This window comes from Nothobranchius furzeri, chromosome 12 (genome assembly GCF_043380555.1).
Source record: "Nothobranchius furzeri strain GRZ-AD chromosome 12, NfurGRZ-RIMD1, whole genome shotgun sequence".
In the NCBI taxonomy this organism is placed as follows: Eukaryota; Metazoa; Chordata; class Actinopteri; order Cyprinodontiformes; family Nothobranchiidae; genus Nothobranchius; species Nothobranchius furzeri.
The window spans coordinates 62,459,540-62,478,149 of NC_091752.1; the positions used below are offsets into that span (position 1 = coordinate 62,459,540).

The window sequence follows — 18,610 nt, forward strand, 5'->3', positions numbered from 1 at the left end:
TGTTTGATAGACCACAAACCTACTTGGCGCAAGTACAATTTTTTTGCTGAGCTTAAGTACGGTTTTAGTAAGGATTCTACGCAATGGAGGGAATTCCCTTGTCCGAGGTGTTCTTATATTTAGGAACATTTTCCACGCACAAGTACAAAAGGAAGAATACTACACAATATGTATATTAGTTCCTACACACGAAATACACAAAGGTCTGTGCACAAGTACAGCCCTGAGGTAGGTCTGAACTAGACCAGGACAGTCGTAAAGCTTTCCACAAAAGGGGTCTGAAAACTGTCGAGACTTTCCACACAAACTTTGTGATTTATATATATAAAAAAAATCAAACCAGATGGAAAGTCAACCTGACAGTGGCACAAGCACATTATGGAGACAGGAACCTGGCAGCGCAGATTTAAGACACATTTTCAGACTTCTAGACCTTCACACCGCCCCAGCAGCCCCCTCTCTGAAGGAGGACCTTAATGAAAGTGTAACTTTCACTCCGCTCATCGTTTTATCCTGTTTGGTTTTTTAACCGACTCGTGAAGCTCTTTGTTCTACAGCACCTTTAGACTGACCAAAGTCTGACCTTTCACGTTCATTAGAGTAAAACTACTAAAGAGTAGAAATACTTTGATACTTTATTGCAGGTATTAGCAGAGAGACAACTACACTTATCAGAACAGAGATAATCGGAGATTCCCACTAAACACGAAACAGAGACGAGTCCTCTATAAAGTTATTGATCTCTAAAAATCTAAAATGCTTTAAGTGAATGAAATAAAGTCTTAGATAAGTTACAAGCAGCCCCCTCATCCCCCCACCCCACCCCTTCACTGGGCCATCAGCATCCCCCCCAGGCTCCTCACGGTAGCGTTGAGCGTCACTTCAGGAACATCTCGGACCACCCGCTGGATGGGAGCCATGTTGTGTCCTTCAAGAGAATCCAGCAGTCCTGAAACAGCAGAAAAAGTCAGGATTAAAACCAGAAGGCAGACTTTCCGATTGGTCTGATCGGATCTGTTGATCGGCTCTAGACCAAGTCTGATTGGGACTATTGATTAACTCTCAAGTGGACTCTGGACAGAGGTCCTTTGAAGCGCAGGAGCCACTCCTAAGGGCCTTCTATGACTCAGTGGTGGCATCAGCCATCATTTATGGTGCGGTCGGCTGGAGCAGACCTCCAGGCTGGAGTTTGTGCTCTTGATGAACATAACATCTATGATAGCTTCCAGTCAGGTTTTCGTAGAGCTCATTCTACTGAAACAGCTCTTCTTAGGGTCTCTAATGACCTTCTGACCCACAGTGATGCAGGGGACTGATCTGTTCTGGTCCTGCTGGACCTGACAGCAGCCTTTGACACTGCTGACCATCACCTGCTACTGGAGAGGCTGAGAGACTGGGTAGGCCTATCAGGAACTGCTCTGGAGTGGTTCTCCTCTCATCTGTCTGAGCGCTCCTTCTCTGTGGCCGTCTCCAATGGTCCATCTGACCATTAACAATGCTGGAGGGTTAAAAAGCAGCTGTAAACTCGCCTGTTCAGGTTTGGCGTGACATTCATCACCACCCTCTCCTTATTCCGCCTTCCCCAGGACCCACCGATTTTCCTCTTTCCTATTCACTCTCTCTCTCTGTGCATTTTTTAAAATCAGAATTGTCTATTTTTGCTTATTTGAAACTTATTTTTTATCATTTTCTAAATTCTTTTTTTATACATTTTAAATCTGTTTTTGTGAAGCGCCTCGTGATTTTATCTTGAGAGGCGCTGTAGAAGAGATTGTTTCTTTTTCTTCTATATAGATGGTAAAGTGTAGTTATACTGAAGTTCTACATTTGTAATGCCGAGTCTGATGTTCTGTTTGGAGTTAGTTTTGTTGTCTGAGCTGCCAACCAGTTTGGTTACCGTAGCAACTTAACAAGATGAGCACGCTCACAGAAGAAGTGTTCCCTCCAGAGAGCACGCTCTGACGGTGTCGGTGCAAGATCGGCTCGGGGTCCTTCGACTGCCGATGACGTCAAAGTACGGCAAACCCACTCGGACAAAATACACTACACATCTATACTGTTGGAAAGAATTTAGCAGTTTCGTTAATAAAATAATGTTTCTTAAGACGTAAGTTTGTGTTTATAATGGTATTTGTAAAATAAAACACTATATTTTATTCATAATGTTGAACTCCTCTTTGAGCACATCCCTTGAAGAATCATAGGTATTAGCAACACCTGTGAAATTGTATTTGCAGGAAAGAAGTGTGTCCCGTTTATTGAAGTATTTTGTGTTTAGCGTTTTTGACGTCTTGTCCATGCGTAGTTCAGTTACGCTCATAGCTGCTAGCCAAAACTCTGGAGTTAAAAGTTTTCTGGCTTTACTAAAATACCTGTCTGTACTTATTTGATTGATGGTAGTTTTACTTTCTATTAGACTCCAAATGTAATCATTTGGCACGTTTCTAACTCATAATTTGTAATAATGTAATCGGTGATATTAGCATTAGCATTCCTATGGGTTTTTCCATGTATATTAGCATTGCGCTAACCACTCGCTGCCAAATTGCAGCCTTTGCGATTAGAAAATCTCCTTTTGTCACATCGCAATTTAATTGCACACGCGGTTAATCGTTCAGCCCTAATATACATGCAGCTCTATGCTAAAAGTGTATTTTCAAAGAGGTAATGATGGATTTCTTTGTAAAAGTTGTCCATCTTTCCTACAGAAAGATTTGCCTGGACCAACGTACCGTGATAACAACGTAACGTGATTACGTAATTCCATAAGGTTCATGTTCAGCCAGTCAACTACTTAGACGTCATCGGCAGTCGACGGACCCCGAGCCGATCTTGTACCGACACCGGGTCCTCCTAGCAACAGCAGCTCAGCCGTGCTACCGCGTCAGGGTCCCGTGGGCCACAGGCGTCATTCTAGGCTCTAACAGCGGGTATGTGAGACAGCGGTTTCTCCACGGACATCATTACTGGTTCTGTCCTGTTCTAAAGCTTGTTTTAGTCCTAGTTCTGGTTTAGGTTCTAAACAAGTGTCCGATTCAGACGGGGACTATTTCCATGATTAGGGCCTGGACCCTGGTTCGGATCCAGGTTCTGGCTCTGACCTTCCAGGATTTGGTGGTAGCTGAAGTGCAGGTACAGCAGGAAGCTCATGTGCAGCAGAGCCAGCATCCCACAGAGCAGCAAACGAGGAGTCTGACCCACGGTCCGAGAAAGCAGAACCGCTACCTGAGAAACAAACACATGAATCCTGAGAGGAAGTACACCCTCGGGGCCTGATGGGAAACGAGCTCATACCATCCGTAGCGTGGACAGTCCTCCAATCAGAAGCCACATGGCGTAGAACAGCAAGTGGAAATGAATGTTGTAGGTAACGAGGAGGACGACGCAGTGACCAAACAGGCCATAACCCTGGCAACAAGACACAGGAAGTGGGTTCAGCTGTCACACTGAGGTGAGAAAGAGTGCACCAAATGGTCCTGGTGCTGACCAGCAGGGAGAGCATCTGCAGCATGGTGATCTGAGCGTTGACCAGGTAAGCCAGGAAGTAGATGAAGGAGGAGACGCCGAGCCAGTAACCGAAACAGGTACCGATGGCCGTGCCCATCAGAGTTCCCTCCCTCTGCAGGAAAACACACACACACACACATTACTTATCTTGGTCGGAGTGTGTGTGGAGCGGGAACATCTGAAGGACGTGGACAAAATGACCTATCAGCACCTTCTGAAGCTGCCAGACTGGTTTGTGGAACATGTCAGACTGCTCCATGGTAAGACCTTTGTGTGTGTGTGTGTTTCAGAGAGATGATCAAGCAGCTCGACCCAGGTTACCATGACAACTACCTACCAGACTGATCCCATTTCACCACCATGATGGAAAAGATGAATTAAACTACTTTTAAGGTGTGTGTGTGTGTGTGTGTGTGTGTGTGTGTGTGTGTGTGTGTGTGTGCGCTTACGATGACAGTCCCAGACGTCTTCATGCCGTGCAGCAGGATTGCCACCAGAGTGAAGACGAGCATCAGCGGTCCATACAGCTCACCTGCAACCTTCTGCACAGGAAGTGCTGTAGGTCAGAGGAGGAACACCTGAGAAGCTGTGTGTGTGTGTGTGTGTGTGTGCAGGTGAGCCCACCATACCTGAGGGAAGCTGATCATGCGGACGGGGATCATGGACTCCATTAGCCTAAAACGTTTACACCTCAGAGTCACAACAGAAAGCAGGAAACAGCTGACAGAAACAGGAAGTGGAAAGCCAGCCTACCTGCTGCGAACCTGCGACGGTTCTACATCAAAATACGGCCTCAGGATGTCGATGTTCGCGTACAGGTTGAAGGCTTTGGAGGCCTGCCGCTTACCCGCTTGCCACACCTGAAGGTTGAACACACGTTATTTCAGCTAGGGGCCGAGTGGGCGGAGCTTATTTCTGCTCCTGGAAAAGCTGCATCTCCCACTGAAGACCTAGCTAGGATAGAAGAGTTCCAGACAGAAGGAGGATCTGGTTTTCCTTCCATCACTCCCGGTGTGTGTCGAAGACAAAAACACACACACAGGACACGCTGGAGGACCAGCGTTGGACACACCTGCTCTAGATGTTTCACAAGTTCTCAAGATGGACTCGGTCATATGATAGGATGCAGAAGAAGATTGCCATGGAGACAGACAAACTTGCTCCTGTTTGAGACACGTGGGACCGACGTCTCTCAATCCGTGATGTGATATCCTTCCAAGGTTTGTGCCCCCAGTCACCACCTAAAGAGGCTGACCCTGGAAAGCATCACAAAAGTGCCCAAGGGCGTATCTGCATGGATCACACCACCACTACAGCTGAGGACACATCCAGAAGCAAAGCATGCGTGTGTGTGTGATGGAGGGACACCAAGGAAAGGAAAACACAGCATCGACTTCAGACCACGGCTCGCCACCTGCCCACAAAGATGAATGGGAGTCTACGAGAGGATAAAAGGCACGTTGTGATCCCACCTGACGTGCCAACGCACATTTTCATGCCAAGAAAGCGCTGATTAGTTATTCTAGGTTTCGTGTGAGAAGACGTAGAGGACTACAGATGTTGGTAGTCGTCATCAAACCAGACACGGACGAGAGGAGCTTCACATCCTTCTTCCAGGACAACGGGAGGAGGATTAAACCACCGTAACGCTGCTTGTGGCCAGTAGTGGCTACGCTGGGGGATGACAGTCATCACTATTCATCATTTAAACTGAAGTACAACACGTGTGAGATCCAGGGTGTAAGACAGATAACCTTTCTGACCCCGTTCAGGGACTCGTGAGCCCACAGGAAGAGGAGGAGCCTCGGGCGAAGCTCGTGAGGCTGAATGTTTAGATCTGAAACGCGTTCATTCCCTCTATGGACAGCAGAGGTGTTGGTGGCCTGAGGGTGATGTAAATGGAAAAGTCTGTATTTGTACAGCGGCTTCTTACAACCGCCCAAGGTGCTTTACTCCACCATCACCCATTCTTATGCTGATGGAGATGAGCTATCATGAGCACAGGCGCCACCTCTGACCACCACCAGCAGGCAAAGGTGCCAAGTGTCTTGCCCAAGGACACAACAGCAGAAGTCTCTGGTCAGAGCCGGGATCGAACCTGCAACCTTCCGATTACCGGACAACCCGCTCAACCTCCTGAGCTGCTGCTGCCCCAAACAGCAGTAGCTGCGGTCCTGTTGGCTTCGCCAGCTTTCGCTGGAGCGGTTCGCCGCCGAGTGTGAAGCAGCTGGGATGAGAATCAGCTCCTCTAAATCGGAGACCATGGTCTTTAGTCGGAAAAGGGTGGAATACCTTTTCCAGATCAGGGATGAGGTCCTGCCCCAAGTGGAGGAGTTTAAGTACCTCGGGGTCTTGTTCACGAGTGAGCGAAAGCTGGAGGAGCCACTTGAGGTGGCTCCAGCATCTGGCCTCCCGGGTGAGGTTTTCTAGGCACGACCAACAAGGAGGAGACTTAAAGGAAGACCCAGGACACCCTGGAGGGACTTTGTCTCTCGCCTGGCCAGGGAACACCTTAGGATTCCCCGGAGGAGCTGGCCCAAGTGGCTGTGGAGAGGGAAGGCTGGGCCTCTCTGCTTAGGCTGCAGCCCCCACAACCTAACCTTGGATAAGTGGCAAAAAATGAATGGATGGATACACTCTAGACTCAGCTAGGCTCTTCATTGCTATGGTAACGGGCACAGGCCAGCTCCGACCGGCCAGTAGGACAGAGCGCTCAACTGGATGCACTCACCTCGTCAGCCACCTGTCGACCCAGCTGACCCTTTAACCCCTTCATCCCGAGAAATTCTCCATCATCTGCACCGTCGTCTTCAGCTGCCGCGGCTTCTGCAGACACCTCCTCCTCCTCCTTCATCCTTTGATGCATCTCGCCAACGTCCTCAAAGCTGGAGCCAGATGTGTCGTCCATGTTCTCCATGTCAATGACAGCTGAGCTGCCACCCTGGGAGGACAAATCAGAACATTACTCAACCAATGTCCTGCTCAGCTGAGCAGATGATCAGTGGGAGACTGCTCTAAGAGAGTACACATCCTGGCTCATCCCTTTAGCTATGCTGCTACAGGCCGACTGCTGGAGTACATCTCACCCCTCCACCGGCTTTACTCTCCATCTCTGCATCTGCTGCTGCCATCCCCTTTCTTCTCTCTCATAATTACCGCACTAGTGTTCTACTCGGTTAGTTATGACGCGGCCAACACCACCCGTGTTAGTGGACACGTTAGCATGTTAGCTCACCTGGATCAGGTTGTCGTCAAACCCTCCCCACGGTTCCGTGTTCCTGGAGCCCGCAGACATGTTACCCGCAGCCGCTTAGCGGGTCACGGTGTTGGGTGAACGGGTCTCCAGCGGGCTGGGTGTCTGTCTGACTGAAACTGGACTCGAACCGAGCTACTCGGGTTTTGATGTTTTTAGCTGTAAATGACGCAGTTCATGCTCCGCCCTCATTGGCTGGAGATTCTTCTTCGTTAAACAACGTGAGGAGATTACCGCCCCCTTCTGGGCCGGAGCGTGGATCTCCGCCGTCAGCAGGTTAAACCAAGTACTCAAATCTTTATAACTTTATTTTTGCACACTTGACACAATCTGGTAGTCAGCACGGGTCTAGGTCTACAACTGTAGCATTAGCACATTCAGTGGAGGGAACTGTTACATCAACCGTTTAAAAAGTATGTCATAGGGATGAATCACAGCCAGTTATGACACAAACATATTCTGTCCAGCAGCGAACTAGAAGCTGCAGCCCAATCAGAACTGTGCTTCATCGTGGTTCGATGAAAATGAGCTCTCATTAACTACAGCAAAACAAAATGGATATCATTTGGTTTTGGAAACATTAATACCCAATTCCAGCTAAGTATAGATGGACACAACACAGGCGTTAAGTGCTCTCCTTGTAATCTGAAGGTTGCAGGTTTGAGCCCTGCTCAGTCTGTTGCTGCTGTTGTGTCCTTGGGCAAGACACTTAACCCACCTTGCTTGCTGGTGGTCAGAGGGCCCGGTGGCGCCAGTGTTTGGCAGCCTCGCCTCTGTCAGTGCGCCCCAGGGCAGCTGTGGCTACATCGTAGCTCGTCCCCACCAGCGTGTGAATTTGTGTGTGAATGGGTGAATGACTGATTGTGTTGTAAAGTGCCTTGGGGGGTTCCAGGACTCTAGAAGGCGCTATATCAAATACAGGCCATTTACCATTTAATAACAGATGACAAATCACACATTAAATATATGCATTCTAGGGTACCAAGAAGCATCCCTGAATAAAGCCAGGCCACTCTTGGATGGTCAGTCACTTTATCTCCTATACGATTCATTCATTCATCCTGTTTTGACTTACTGTGTAGAGATTTGGGGCAACATGTACAGAAGTTCACTTTTGTCTCTGTCGAGGGTCATCGGGGTCACAGGGTTTACCCTAACCTAAAAACAGCTGTATTTAAGTACAAAGTACACAATCATTTATTGCCTGATAAGTTATTAAAACTATTCATCAAAAAAGATGATCTATGTAACTACAGACAAGCTCACCTTCATACCATACCATACCAGCGTTCGTATGCGAGAACAACAGTGAAATGGTTTAGTATAGGGTTAGCCTGTTTGTGGCGTGAAACTGTGGAACAAGTTAGATTTAGACCTCAAGCAATGCCAAACAGCGAGTTAAAAATCAGACGTTTATGTGAAGGAAGAGAACTGACGGTCTATTTTAGATCACTGGTGGCAGACCCAGGGGACTTCTGGCCCATGGGAGCATGTCTATGGGGCTGTATGTGTAAGTTTCTATCATTGTTTTGTTATATCTTCTATGTTTGTGATATTTCTTAGTTTGATTTAACTTGTTCAATAAACCATTGTTTCATTCATTTATTGACCAAATGATCATTTTTGTATAAAAACCTATTTTCTTCTGATTTTTACGAAGCAGTAATTCCACATGAGGAGTGCTGATTTGTCTCCAACATGATAAACTTGCAGGTGAAAGGAAAAAGACCTTAATTAACATGATCAAAATCACATCTGTAAGTAGAAGATTACTACGCCCTACACTCAGAATGAATCCATGATGTGTTTATGGGATGAGGAAGGTGGTCCGAGGCACAGCCCACGCGTTTCGCTGGCCTACGACCTTCGCATCCTGTGACTGATTAGATGTTTTTGTTTGTATTCATAATTTGATTCCATTCATTGATTCAAGTCATCCCAAACCCACAACACGTAATTAATCATTTCAAATCTGCAGCAGATGGAGGCAAAACAATCATTTATATTGGGAGTTTCTTGGGCTGCTGAAAGGTTCAAATCACACTGAAAAATATTAAAATAAACTGCTGAAGATTTTAAAAGAACACTAACTATAATGAGATGTTCTCATTGCTAATATTATTACTAAAATTTAAACTACTGATTTAACCTGGTTAAAATATATTTATGTCCCGTTATTCCAGCAAAATGCGTTGCTATCCATGTTTATTTAAATCGTACTTGTGTAATTGTATTAATGTGACTTCAATTAGATCCATGAATAAAAACCAGATTGTTGTAAAGTGCTGTAAACACCTGAGGCATGGTGGACCATAGACATGTTTACATATGTAACCGGGTCACCTTAGTTCCCGGAAGTTATCCTGGTTATACGTGTCATGCCGCTGACACAGGGGAGGCCAGGTGTGTAATCAGAGGGCTGCTATAATTAGGGCAGCTGGGGTCTAGCCGCAAAAGCGGAATGCCTCGCTTTGGGCGCGGACGTGCAGCTAAGTGGTGAGTGACCTGGCTTTGCTTCAGTTTAGTTAACGGTTATATTTTTAATCGGTTCCTCTTTACGAAGTGTGAGCAGGACTGAGGGGTGAACAGCCGGAATTTTCATTGGCAAGCGGTCGGCCGATGAGGTACTGGTTTACAACATTCACAGCATTTTTATGTTCCGTTAGAATAGGACTAACAATGCGTGTTTTGTTCACAGACCTTAGCCTGCTACTGTTTTTCCAGTTCTTTTATTAAATCTTTTCTAGTTCCTTTACTAAACCGTTTGCCGGTTTATCTTATTACTAATAGTTTTCTCCAGAGGGGGAAGGAAGCAAACTTGTTTGAGTCGGGTGGTTAGCGTTAAGCACAGTGCTATCTCTAGGAGGCTAGTTTCTTTTGTATCCGCTAGGAGTTTGTCGGGGGTTTTTACTCACTTCTGGGTGACGTGTGCAGGGGCGTCGGACTGGGAGGAAAAGGGTACCGTTTACCCAGGCCCCACTGCAGGGAGGGGCCCTGAGACAGCTTTGAATAAAAATGTTTTATTGTTGTTGTTTTTTTCCCCCAAACTTACTTAATATCTTAATGAACTTCCCTTTACCTGGATAAAGGGGTTAAGAAACAGAATTTCGCCTTAAAAATAATAACTGAATAATCTCTGAGGCATCTATCACCCCTTAAAAAGTGGTTTAGTCCACACCAGCGGCCAGGGGCTGCACGGCTGCATGTACAGCTATGAGACATCGCAGATGCCGACAGCCAGAGCTGGAGGCAGGAGAGTCAGTCATGTCTTTTCCCAAGAAAGGGAAATCTGGCTTCCAGAAAAGAAGGAGAAAAAGTTAATTGAACAGAACAGAAGCAAGTATTGACTAGGTTTTTCAAGAAGGTGAGCAGCAGCAGCAGAACAGTTTTAGCTGATATTAGCTAGCTCTCAGAAGCTGCATTCATGTTTGGTGTTAAGTGTTAAACGCCTTTAGTTTCACCATCAAGATCAAATATAAATTAATTAGTGTTATCAGTGAAAAAAAATAAATGTATAATATATATATATATATATATATATATATATATATATATATATATATATATATATATATATATATTTTTTTTTTTAATTATTATCGCGGGCGGCCGGCGCCAATTAATTCGCGGACCTCGCAGTAAAAACAGGTTCACTCTGTGTGGATATTTCAGCTCCTTCCCAGTCATGGACCAGGACAAACTTGGTATCGATGGGTTCGTGGTAATCACAGGAATGAGAAGCTGCCACTGTTTTTCATATAGCATGATGACACTGGTGTTAGAGGATTGTTATTGACTTGGTTAGATATTTTAAGCCTATTTTAAATTTCTTTATATTTGATCTTGAAAACGGACAATCTTATAATTTAGCTGATAATGCAGGGATTATAAAATTTGGAGTACATTACATTCACAGAGAGAACCTGGTTTATTTCATGTCATATGTATTTAATATATCAATCAGTATTCGCAAAGCTTAACATCATGAACCATGACAGACATGACTGAAGAGCAGATGAAGATATCATGCCAGGCACTGATGAGAAAATATTACAAGGATCTCACAGCTGAATATGAGAATGAGATGCTACACCTGAGAACAATATATGGTGCCACATTCCCACACATTCGGTCTCCCCTTGAGCTGCTTAATGCCATACAGGATGCAATTACAGAGCATTTTTGGAGAAGTTTGTATTAAACTGAGGATTTTTTGCACACTACCTGTGACTGTTGCTGGGGGTGAACGGGCTTTTAGCAAAGTGAAACTGGTGAAAAATTATTTGAGATCAACAATGTCCCAGGATAGACTGAACAGCCTAGCTCTTCTTTCTATTGAAAGCCAATTAGTCAAAGGATTGGACTTTAAAGATCTCATAAGTGATTTTGCTAACATGAAGACCCGTCAGTGGGCATTTACTGGAAAATAAATTCCAGGATTTTTGTTTGAACACATTGTTGGCAAATAAAAAATAATTATATGTGAAGTCTGGGCATTTCATTTTTATTATGCTGGCATTTGTATTTGCTAATATAGAGGTTAAACTAGGATCATATTTATTATTTTTATAGCATGACAAAAATGTGTAAGAGATATTACGTAATTGAGCATGGGGGCCCACCTAGAAGACTTGTACCTAGGGCCCAGAATTTGGTGCTACGCCCCTGGACGTGTGTATGAGCTTTAGTTAAAGGGAGCACTGAGTGTTTTTCTTTATATTATTGTCTCTTGTGTCGGTTCCCTACAGTGGCTTTGTGCTTTTAAATAATTGTGTGTAGTCCCAGGGCCAGCATTGTCATCGCTCCTCCCTCTCGTGGTTTAGAGTTTTAGCCTATTTTTATCACCGACCTGGGTTGTCTTTAATAAATCTCCTGTTCTGTATCTTCTGAATAAAATTGTTAAACTTGTGAATAAGCCTCTGCTGTTTTCATCAAGGGTTATTATTACCTACGGTTTTAGGATCTAAGCATCCAACCCTCCAGGTCACGCATATCTATGTGGGCGACTCTTCATGTTGACCAGCCATGTGCTGTTCGTCGCCTGGCTCCGCTCAATCCAAAAATTTCCTTCAGTTATCGCGAGACTTCATCTTCATAGCGATTTTTTTTCTTTCCGTGACGTGAACGTCGGTAGCTGTCCGAGGAGACATTGGTTCTCCGCGAACATTCTTCCATCTGTGGTGTCAGAGAATCGATCCGAGTCGCCTATGTCATCGAAGTCGAGGCTTAACAGCAAAGCCACACGGTAATCCGGAAACGGCTAACTCGGAGTTAGCTGGGTTTCCTTCTTGTCTGTTCATAAATATGTAACTGGGTAAAAATGGCGATGATCGGGTCTGGTACTTTCTGTTGTGTTTTCTGGCGGTGGCCGTGGTGTCGCGTTAGTCCCCGTGCTTCAGTCGGGTTGTCCTGGTTCTATGTGGCGTTCTGCTCCTTTGGCCAGGGAGCCCAGCGTGTGTCATGTCTCACATTCACCGGAACCCCAGTAGGGGCCCCAGAGGCCTGTCTTACCGTACAAATGCTAAACTTGGCTAAAGCCAAGAGCTGGTAGCGTCGAGGAGTCCCTGCTGGACCCACAGACACATGTGCAGACATAAATGTCTGTGACTGGACCTGTCTGCTGCTCGTCACGTGGGTTAAAGGTATGGAGTGATTGAAGGGGGTGACCGGGTTCGTGTGTGTGTACGTGCGGCCTTGTAGACGGTCATGGAGGACAGTCATCGCGAGAACACATGAATCTGACACCGCGTTTGCAGCGGATCCGGTTTAGAGCTCAAGCTGCATGAAGCACTTAAGAAGATTTAGTCTGGTTCGGCTCCTTTGGGCCCGGCTGGGCCTGTGGTGGGTCACCTCCTGGTAAACCATCAGGTGGTTCCGGTGGTTGTTCGGGTCAGAGAGGGAACATCGAGTCCTGCTGACGGCTACAGATAAGCTCGCTGTAATTGCTGACTGGTCCTTCTGCGCTAGTCCAAGTTGACATGGGTCGGGTCAGAGTATCAGGACTATTGATGTGACAGTTCCAGCAGCTGTGTGTGTGTGTGTGTGTGTGTGTGTGTGTGTGTGTGTGTGTGTGTGTGTGTGTGTGTGTGTGTGTGTGTGTGTGTGTGTGTGTGTGTGTGTGTGTGTGTGTGTGTGTGTGTGTGTGTGTGTGTGTGTGTGTGTGTGTGTGTGTGTGTGTGTGTGTGTGTGTGTGTGTGTGTGTGTGTGTGTGTGTGTGTGTGTGTGTGTGTGTGTGTGTGTGTGTGTGTGTGTGTGTGTGTGTGTGTGTGTGTGTGTGTGTGTGTGTGTGTGTGTGTGTGTGTGTGTGTGTGTGTGTGTGTGTGTGTGTGTGTGTGTGTGTGTGTGTGTGTGTGTGTGTGTGTGTGTGTGTGTGTGTGTGTGTTATCGGGATCAGAGGAAGAGGTCTTGCTGGTTTGTGCTTCATGTTGAGCAGATGAATCTGGACTACAGGAGCCTCTGAGGGTCAGCTTGAGAGCCCGTTTTTGGAGTGTGACTGGGTCAACATGAAGGTCCTAGACTGGCCTAAACTCTGGATGCTCTGTTATCAAAGCTGACATCAGCTGACTGTTCACAGCTGATATGGCTTTTGCTCAGGCCACGCCCACTTCCCCACAGCTGATAGCTGCTGCTCAGGCCACGCCCACTTCCCCACAGCTGAAAGGAGCTGCTGAAGCCACTTCCGCCTCCACCCTTGTTGTTTTTCAGACAGAAGTCAGTCCTGTGGGTTTCAGCTCATTAACGGGCTTCTGCACAACTTTGGACCTGCTGAGCTAATCTGGACCTGGCTGTGCTGGACACCAGACTGTCTAGGTGTGTACAGTTGCGTGTGGTTTACCGGTAAGACTGGTTTAATCCAGTAGATGGTGGGGAGCCACTGAGCACAATGCAGCAGCGTGCACAAACAGCTGAGTCAGCTGGTGATGCTGAGGTGAGTCGTGCCCTTTGTTTAGGTCGACAGAGTTTGGACCCATCCTGGCTGCTGTTTGACCTGGAGGACAAAGCTTCAGGTGTGCTCATGTTCAGGCTGAAGAGGCTGGCCTGGCTCTGTTAGAGGGGTTAAATGAGTCAGAACATGCTGATGCGTGCTGTCATCACCAGCAGAATAGACTACTGTAATACCCTGCTTTCTGGTTTTCCCAGAAGAAACAACTCAGGTTTACGACTTCTGTTGAGGACCAGGAGGTGGGAGCACATCGCACCAGTCATTGGCTCCCCGTATGTTTCAGGAATGATTTTAAGGTTCTCTTAATGGTGTTTAAGAGTCTTTATGGCCTTTGGCCCTCTTATCTGTCAGACCTGCTTTTACCATATGAACCCTTGTGGCCTCTGGCAGCCACCTCCTGGTTATGCCTAAAGTCAGGACACGCACTCACGGCGAGGCAGCCTTTCAGTTTTATGACCCTCACCTCTGGATCAGGCTGCTGGAGAACCTCAGGGCCGTAGAGAACGTCCATGTTTGTACGAGCGGGCTAAAGACCCACCGTTTTAGCTTAGCTTTTAACTGGTTATTTATTCTGGTAGATTACACCGTATTATTTAATTACATTTTAGAACTGTTAATTCTACATCTGTATTTTAATGTTTATGACATTTGAATAAATGATGTATTTACTTACACTGACTATTATATTAGCTCCTGTTATTTTATATTTCCTCTTACATTAATCTTTCTTCCAGCGTTTCTTCGGGGAGTGGGGGTGTTATAGCGTGGGAGGGGGCAGCAGTGGGGGTTATGTAGGGTCATTTTAATCTGTAAAGCACTTTAAGTTGAACCTTTTGTAGGAAAAGCATTTTATAAATAAAGTTTGATTGATCAGGATGGCACCGCTGGAGACGGCAGCAGTGGGCGGGCCGAACCAGTGCCAGCAGGCCCTAGATCAGCTGGAGAAGGCCATCGGTGGTGTGCTGAGGGCCGAGCAGCAGCTGCGACAGAACGCCCGTGAGGTAAGAACCTTCATCAGTACTCCTCTAGTTTGGTGTTGTTGCACCAGGAACTGCTGCTGTCTCGTTTCCAAGGCAACGGTTGGTAAAGATCTGGTTCTATTTAAAGAGCAGGAACCCCCCCCCCCCGCCCACAGCAGGTTACCGGTGTTGGAGCTAAAGCTGTGTCTATGAACCAAGGTGGGACGTGCATGTCGTCTGCCAACTAGATTTCAACTTGTGTGTGTGTGTGTGGTCCATTTCCTGGTTATGCAATACTGACGTCGGTAAAGTATTGAAATGGTCCCGACCTGATGTGAAGGGGGGCTTTGAGGCTTTTGGCAGCTCCCTGTCCCGCGACGATGTCGTTCGTATGACTAAACTGAAGCCCCACGCTGTGATGGGTCTCTCGTGTCTTCTTGAACCCATGAAAAAGTCCCGGTCACTGGGGTTTGGGTTGAAACCCAACGTCGAGATGCAGCTGGAGGTCCGGCGACCGCGCTGACATCATCCACCCGCTCCGACTAACAAAAAACCACCTGCTGCAGGTGTGTGTGACTGCATGTTTGTGCACAGAGAGGAGGCGGGTTGAGTCATTGTGTGTGTGTGGTGGGGGGGGGGCTGAGGGACAGTATAATACGGGTGGGGAGAGAGAGCGGGTGGGAGAGTGCTGCTGGACTCCTGGAGTTGTCGTGTCCACACAGGTACATCTTAGGTGGGTTGGTCGGCTCTTCTGGTCCAGGTTCCATCTGCTCTGGTTCTACAGGTGGTTCTGGTTTGGATCAGCAGTGTCTGAACTTGCTCCTCCGGCTTCAGAACCTCCTCAGTTTCTGCCAGGGAACAGAACCTGAAGCTGTACCACCGGGTACCTGCTCGGGTTAGGGTTCCGTCTCACCTGTGGCTCTGCCTTCAGGTACGTTTGGAGCTCCAGAGCTGCGTGAGCCGGCAGCAGGAGGCCCTGCGATCCAGGGAGGTGTGGCTTCTGGGTCAGATCGACCTGCTGGAACAAGTGAAGACGGAGACGCTGCAGCAGCAGCTGCACCAGCTCCACCGGGTGAGTGGACCGCTCTAGACTGGGACCAGTGGGTCTACGGCCTTTAGACTGGGCTCACACTGGTTTGTGTTTTACAGCTTAGAGGTCAGTTTGACATCATCACACACCAGAGTTCCAACAGCAGCAACGACTTGAACAACCAGCTGACTGCCTGCATGGAGAAGTAAACACACACACACACGCACACACACACACACACACTGACCTGACTGTGTTTGTTTAGGTGTGTGAGAGCAGGCAGCAGGTCCATACCTGTATGAACACCTGTTCCTACTCACCTGTTGTAACAGAAGCTATAACAGGTGCGTTTGTTTTCTTTACTGTGTGTCCAGGTTGTCGTCTTTGAGTCTCACACCTGAGGAAACACCTGAGATGAGTTTCCATGCTGATACACGCTCTCTAAGGCAGGCCATCACCTCATTCGGCAGCATCACTGCTCAGGTAACTCTCACCTGTCTACCACAGGAACCTGGCGGTCTGCGTGCTGTTCTGACCCGGTTCTTTTCTGCTGTTGGCAGTTGGTGGAGGAGGTGTCCTGTCAGAGCAGCCCTCCTAAGGTTGCGGCGGTGCAGAGCTGTGCCTTCACAGACCAACAGGTGAGTCTCGCCCTGACCTCCTGACCTTTCACCGGGTCTGCAGAACTTCCTTTAAATGTTCTTCTTTGTTCAGAAGCCAGAAGCAGCCGTTCTGGGTCAGTGGCTGCTGGGTAACAGTCCAGCTAACAGCCCTGGGATTGGCTACCAGTCTAGCAAGAATCCTCAGGACTGGCTGCTGGCCAGAGAGAGCAAGGTGAGAAACCCCACAGGTGAAGGTAAGTTCTTCGGAGCTTCTGCTGGGCCTGACTTCTCACTTTGTTTACGGCAGACGTCCTGTCCCGTCCTGGCCTCTGTGGACTTCCTGCAGGCCTGGGGTCAGCTCAAAGACCTGGAGGCGTGGCTTCTTCGGGACCAGAACCAGGTCAGCAGGGAGCGATCCTGCAGCAGCTGCAGCTCCACCTTCTCCATCGAGAAGATCGACGAGTCTGAGTTCACTGATTGTTCCGCTGATGAAGAGGAAGTGGAGTTGACCGACTGGCTTGTGACCCCATCCACTGTTGCCATGGAGACTGACGCCGAACGGTGGCGCAGCGTGCTGAAGCCCTTTGAGGAGACTTGGCTGTCCAGTGAATGGCTGGTGGAGGCTAGCCACGCCCCCACCGACTGCTCCTCCTGTTGTCAGACCACCAAGGCCATGGAGATCGAGAACCTGGGCAATCTCAAGTGCCTGAAGACCCCGCCCCCACTCAGCCCCACCTTCCCAACCCCGGTGGACCCCTTGGAGTCATGGCTCCAGCAGGTGGCGCCGCTGCAGCAGACGTGCAAGGCCAACGAGCCGTGCTCCACCTATGCCAGCTGCGTCTGTGAGGAGAACTGTGGCAAAGAGGCACTGAGCCGCTGGCTTCTGCAGCAGGAGGGGCGGGACAAGAATGGCGTCTCTGTCACTAAGAAGGCTCCGCCCACTCCGTTTCACAGAGAGCAGGAGCAGAAGGTAAGAGTTGGCCATGAAAGTTTTGAATTAGCTGATTAATGGAGAAAGTAAAGGTCACCTGTCTGCAGGTGCAGGCCATCCTGGAGGCCTGGCTCCACCCCAGCACCTCCTCCTGCAGAGCCTCCCCTCCAACGGGTGGGGCGAGATCTGAGGAGAACCTCAAAAAGAAGGCCCTCAGCTCTCTGTCCCCATTCCAGCATTCTCTGGTCCCAGACCACTGGGTCATGCCTGGCTCAGGAGGTTCTGCCCATCCTGAGGAGGAGAAGGATGACAAGTGGCTCCTGAAGAAGAGGAGTCAGACCCAGGTAGACGGAGCCCCGCCCACAGCTCTTTAATGTGTGAGTGCACCTGCTGAGTTCTGCTTGTTTACTTCCTGTTCAGGAGCGTTTGGTTCTGCCTGCTGTCTGTGAGCTGTTCTCCTGTATGAAGGTGGGCGGAGACAAAGACAAATGGCTACACAAAGCTGCCGTCCAGGTGAGTTACCTGCAGCACTCCTACACACACATACACACACAAGCTGATTCTTGTTTTTTTTCTTTCCAGATGTAACCATGACGACTACAGAGAACGTTGCTTCTTCTCTTCTGCACACTTTATAGCTGATCGCACATAACCACTGCCGCCTTCCTGACATCACCCAGAGGCTCCGCCCACCATTCCTGTTCCTTATTCAGAACTGGACTCTTCTCATTGTGGGTGGAGTCAGTCACAAGGTGGAGCTTTAGAAAATGGGTGGGGTTAGTTTTAACATTGTTTGAATGGATCTTCCTGAATAAAGGAGTTAACTTGTTCTGATCTGACTAGTCTTCTTCCACCTGATGACATCACACAGGTGTACTACACCTGTCCTATGTTGTTAGCCAGGAGCCGATCGCTGAGTGGGCAGCCTGCCGTTTGGTCACATGACTGAGTGGCCAGTGCTAATTGGTGCTTTGTACTGACGTGGGCTTGATTCTGCTGTTTAAAATAAATTGACCTGAAATGACTTCCTGTGTGACATCATCTCTTGTTTCTTCACCTGATGGACACCTGTCTGCAGGTATTTGGGTTAGTTCAGCTCAGTAGTGTCTGGTACAGGGACCAGTAGACCCAGTTTGGGTTGGGTCAGCTCTGGACAGTTCCATCAGGTCCAGAACCTCGGGCTGGGTGAGCAGCAGAACTTGGGCCCAAAAGCTAATCAAAAGTCCTTCAAAATTATCTCAAGTAGAGCTGTTGGTTCAGCCAAGGAGCCGAACCTGAGGTACTGATCCGTCACACAGTTCAGGAGATGTTCACACCCTGAGTTCATTGGAACTTTTATCAGTAAAGCCAAAATGAAGCAAGAGGTCACGCCCACCAACTGGACCCTG

General features: G+C 47.9%; 2 protein-coding genes across 6 annotated transcripts; one reads left to right on the top strand and one right to left on the bottom strand.

The window, feature by feature from the left end:
- Window positions 1-793: 793 nt before the first annotated feature.
- On the bottom strand, window positions 794-6,935 carry yipf3 (Yip1 domain family, member 3). The gene is made up of 9 exons (XM_015975822.3): window positions 6,743-6,935; window positions 6,239-6,448; window positions 4,261-4,367; window positions 4,137-4,182; window positions 3,957-4,049; window positions 3,488-3,619; window positions 3,295-3,408; window positions 3,102-3,225; window positions 794-949 (listed from the first exon to the last, which is right to left on the bottom strand). The coding sequence occupies exons 1-9, from the start codon at window positions 6,800-6,802 to the stop codon at window positions 828-830; spliced, it is 1,008 nt and encodes a 335-aa protein (XP_015831308.1). The 5' UTR covers window positions 6,803-6,935; the 3' UTR covers window positions 794-827.
- Window positions 6,936-9,128: 2,193 nt separating this feature from the next.
- On the top strand, window positions 9,129-18,246 carry ncoa4 (nuclear receptor coactivator 4). Of its 5 annotated transcripts, XM_015975826.3 has the most exons (12): window positions 9,148-9,256; window positions 9,324-9,384; window positions 14,578-14,704; window positions 15,594-15,734; window positions 15,812-15,897; window positions 16,067-16,175; window positions 16,253-16,330; window positions 16,404-16,523; window positions 16,599-17,261; window positions 17,330-17,566; window positions 17,643-17,735; window positions 17,805-18,246. In XM_015975826.3, exons 2-12 carry the CDS (start codon window positions 9,380-9,382, stop codon window positions 17,808-17,810), a joined length of 1,665 nt encoding a protein of 554 aa, XP_015831312.3. In that variant the 5' UTR covers window positions 9,148-9,256; window positions 9,324-9,379; the 3' UTR covers window positions 17,811-18,246. The 5 variants fall into 5 exon arrangements, with proteins under 5 accessions (XP_015831311.3, XP_015831312.3, XP_015831309.3 ...); XM_015975825.3 differs by lacking the exon at window positions 9,324-9,384 and having other exon boundaries at window positions 9,129-9,256; XM_015975823.3 differs by lacking the exons at window positions 9,148-9,256; window positions 9,324-9,384 and adding an exon at window positions 11,550-12,005.
- The last annotated feature ends 364 nt before the right edge of the window (window positions 18,247-18,610 follow it).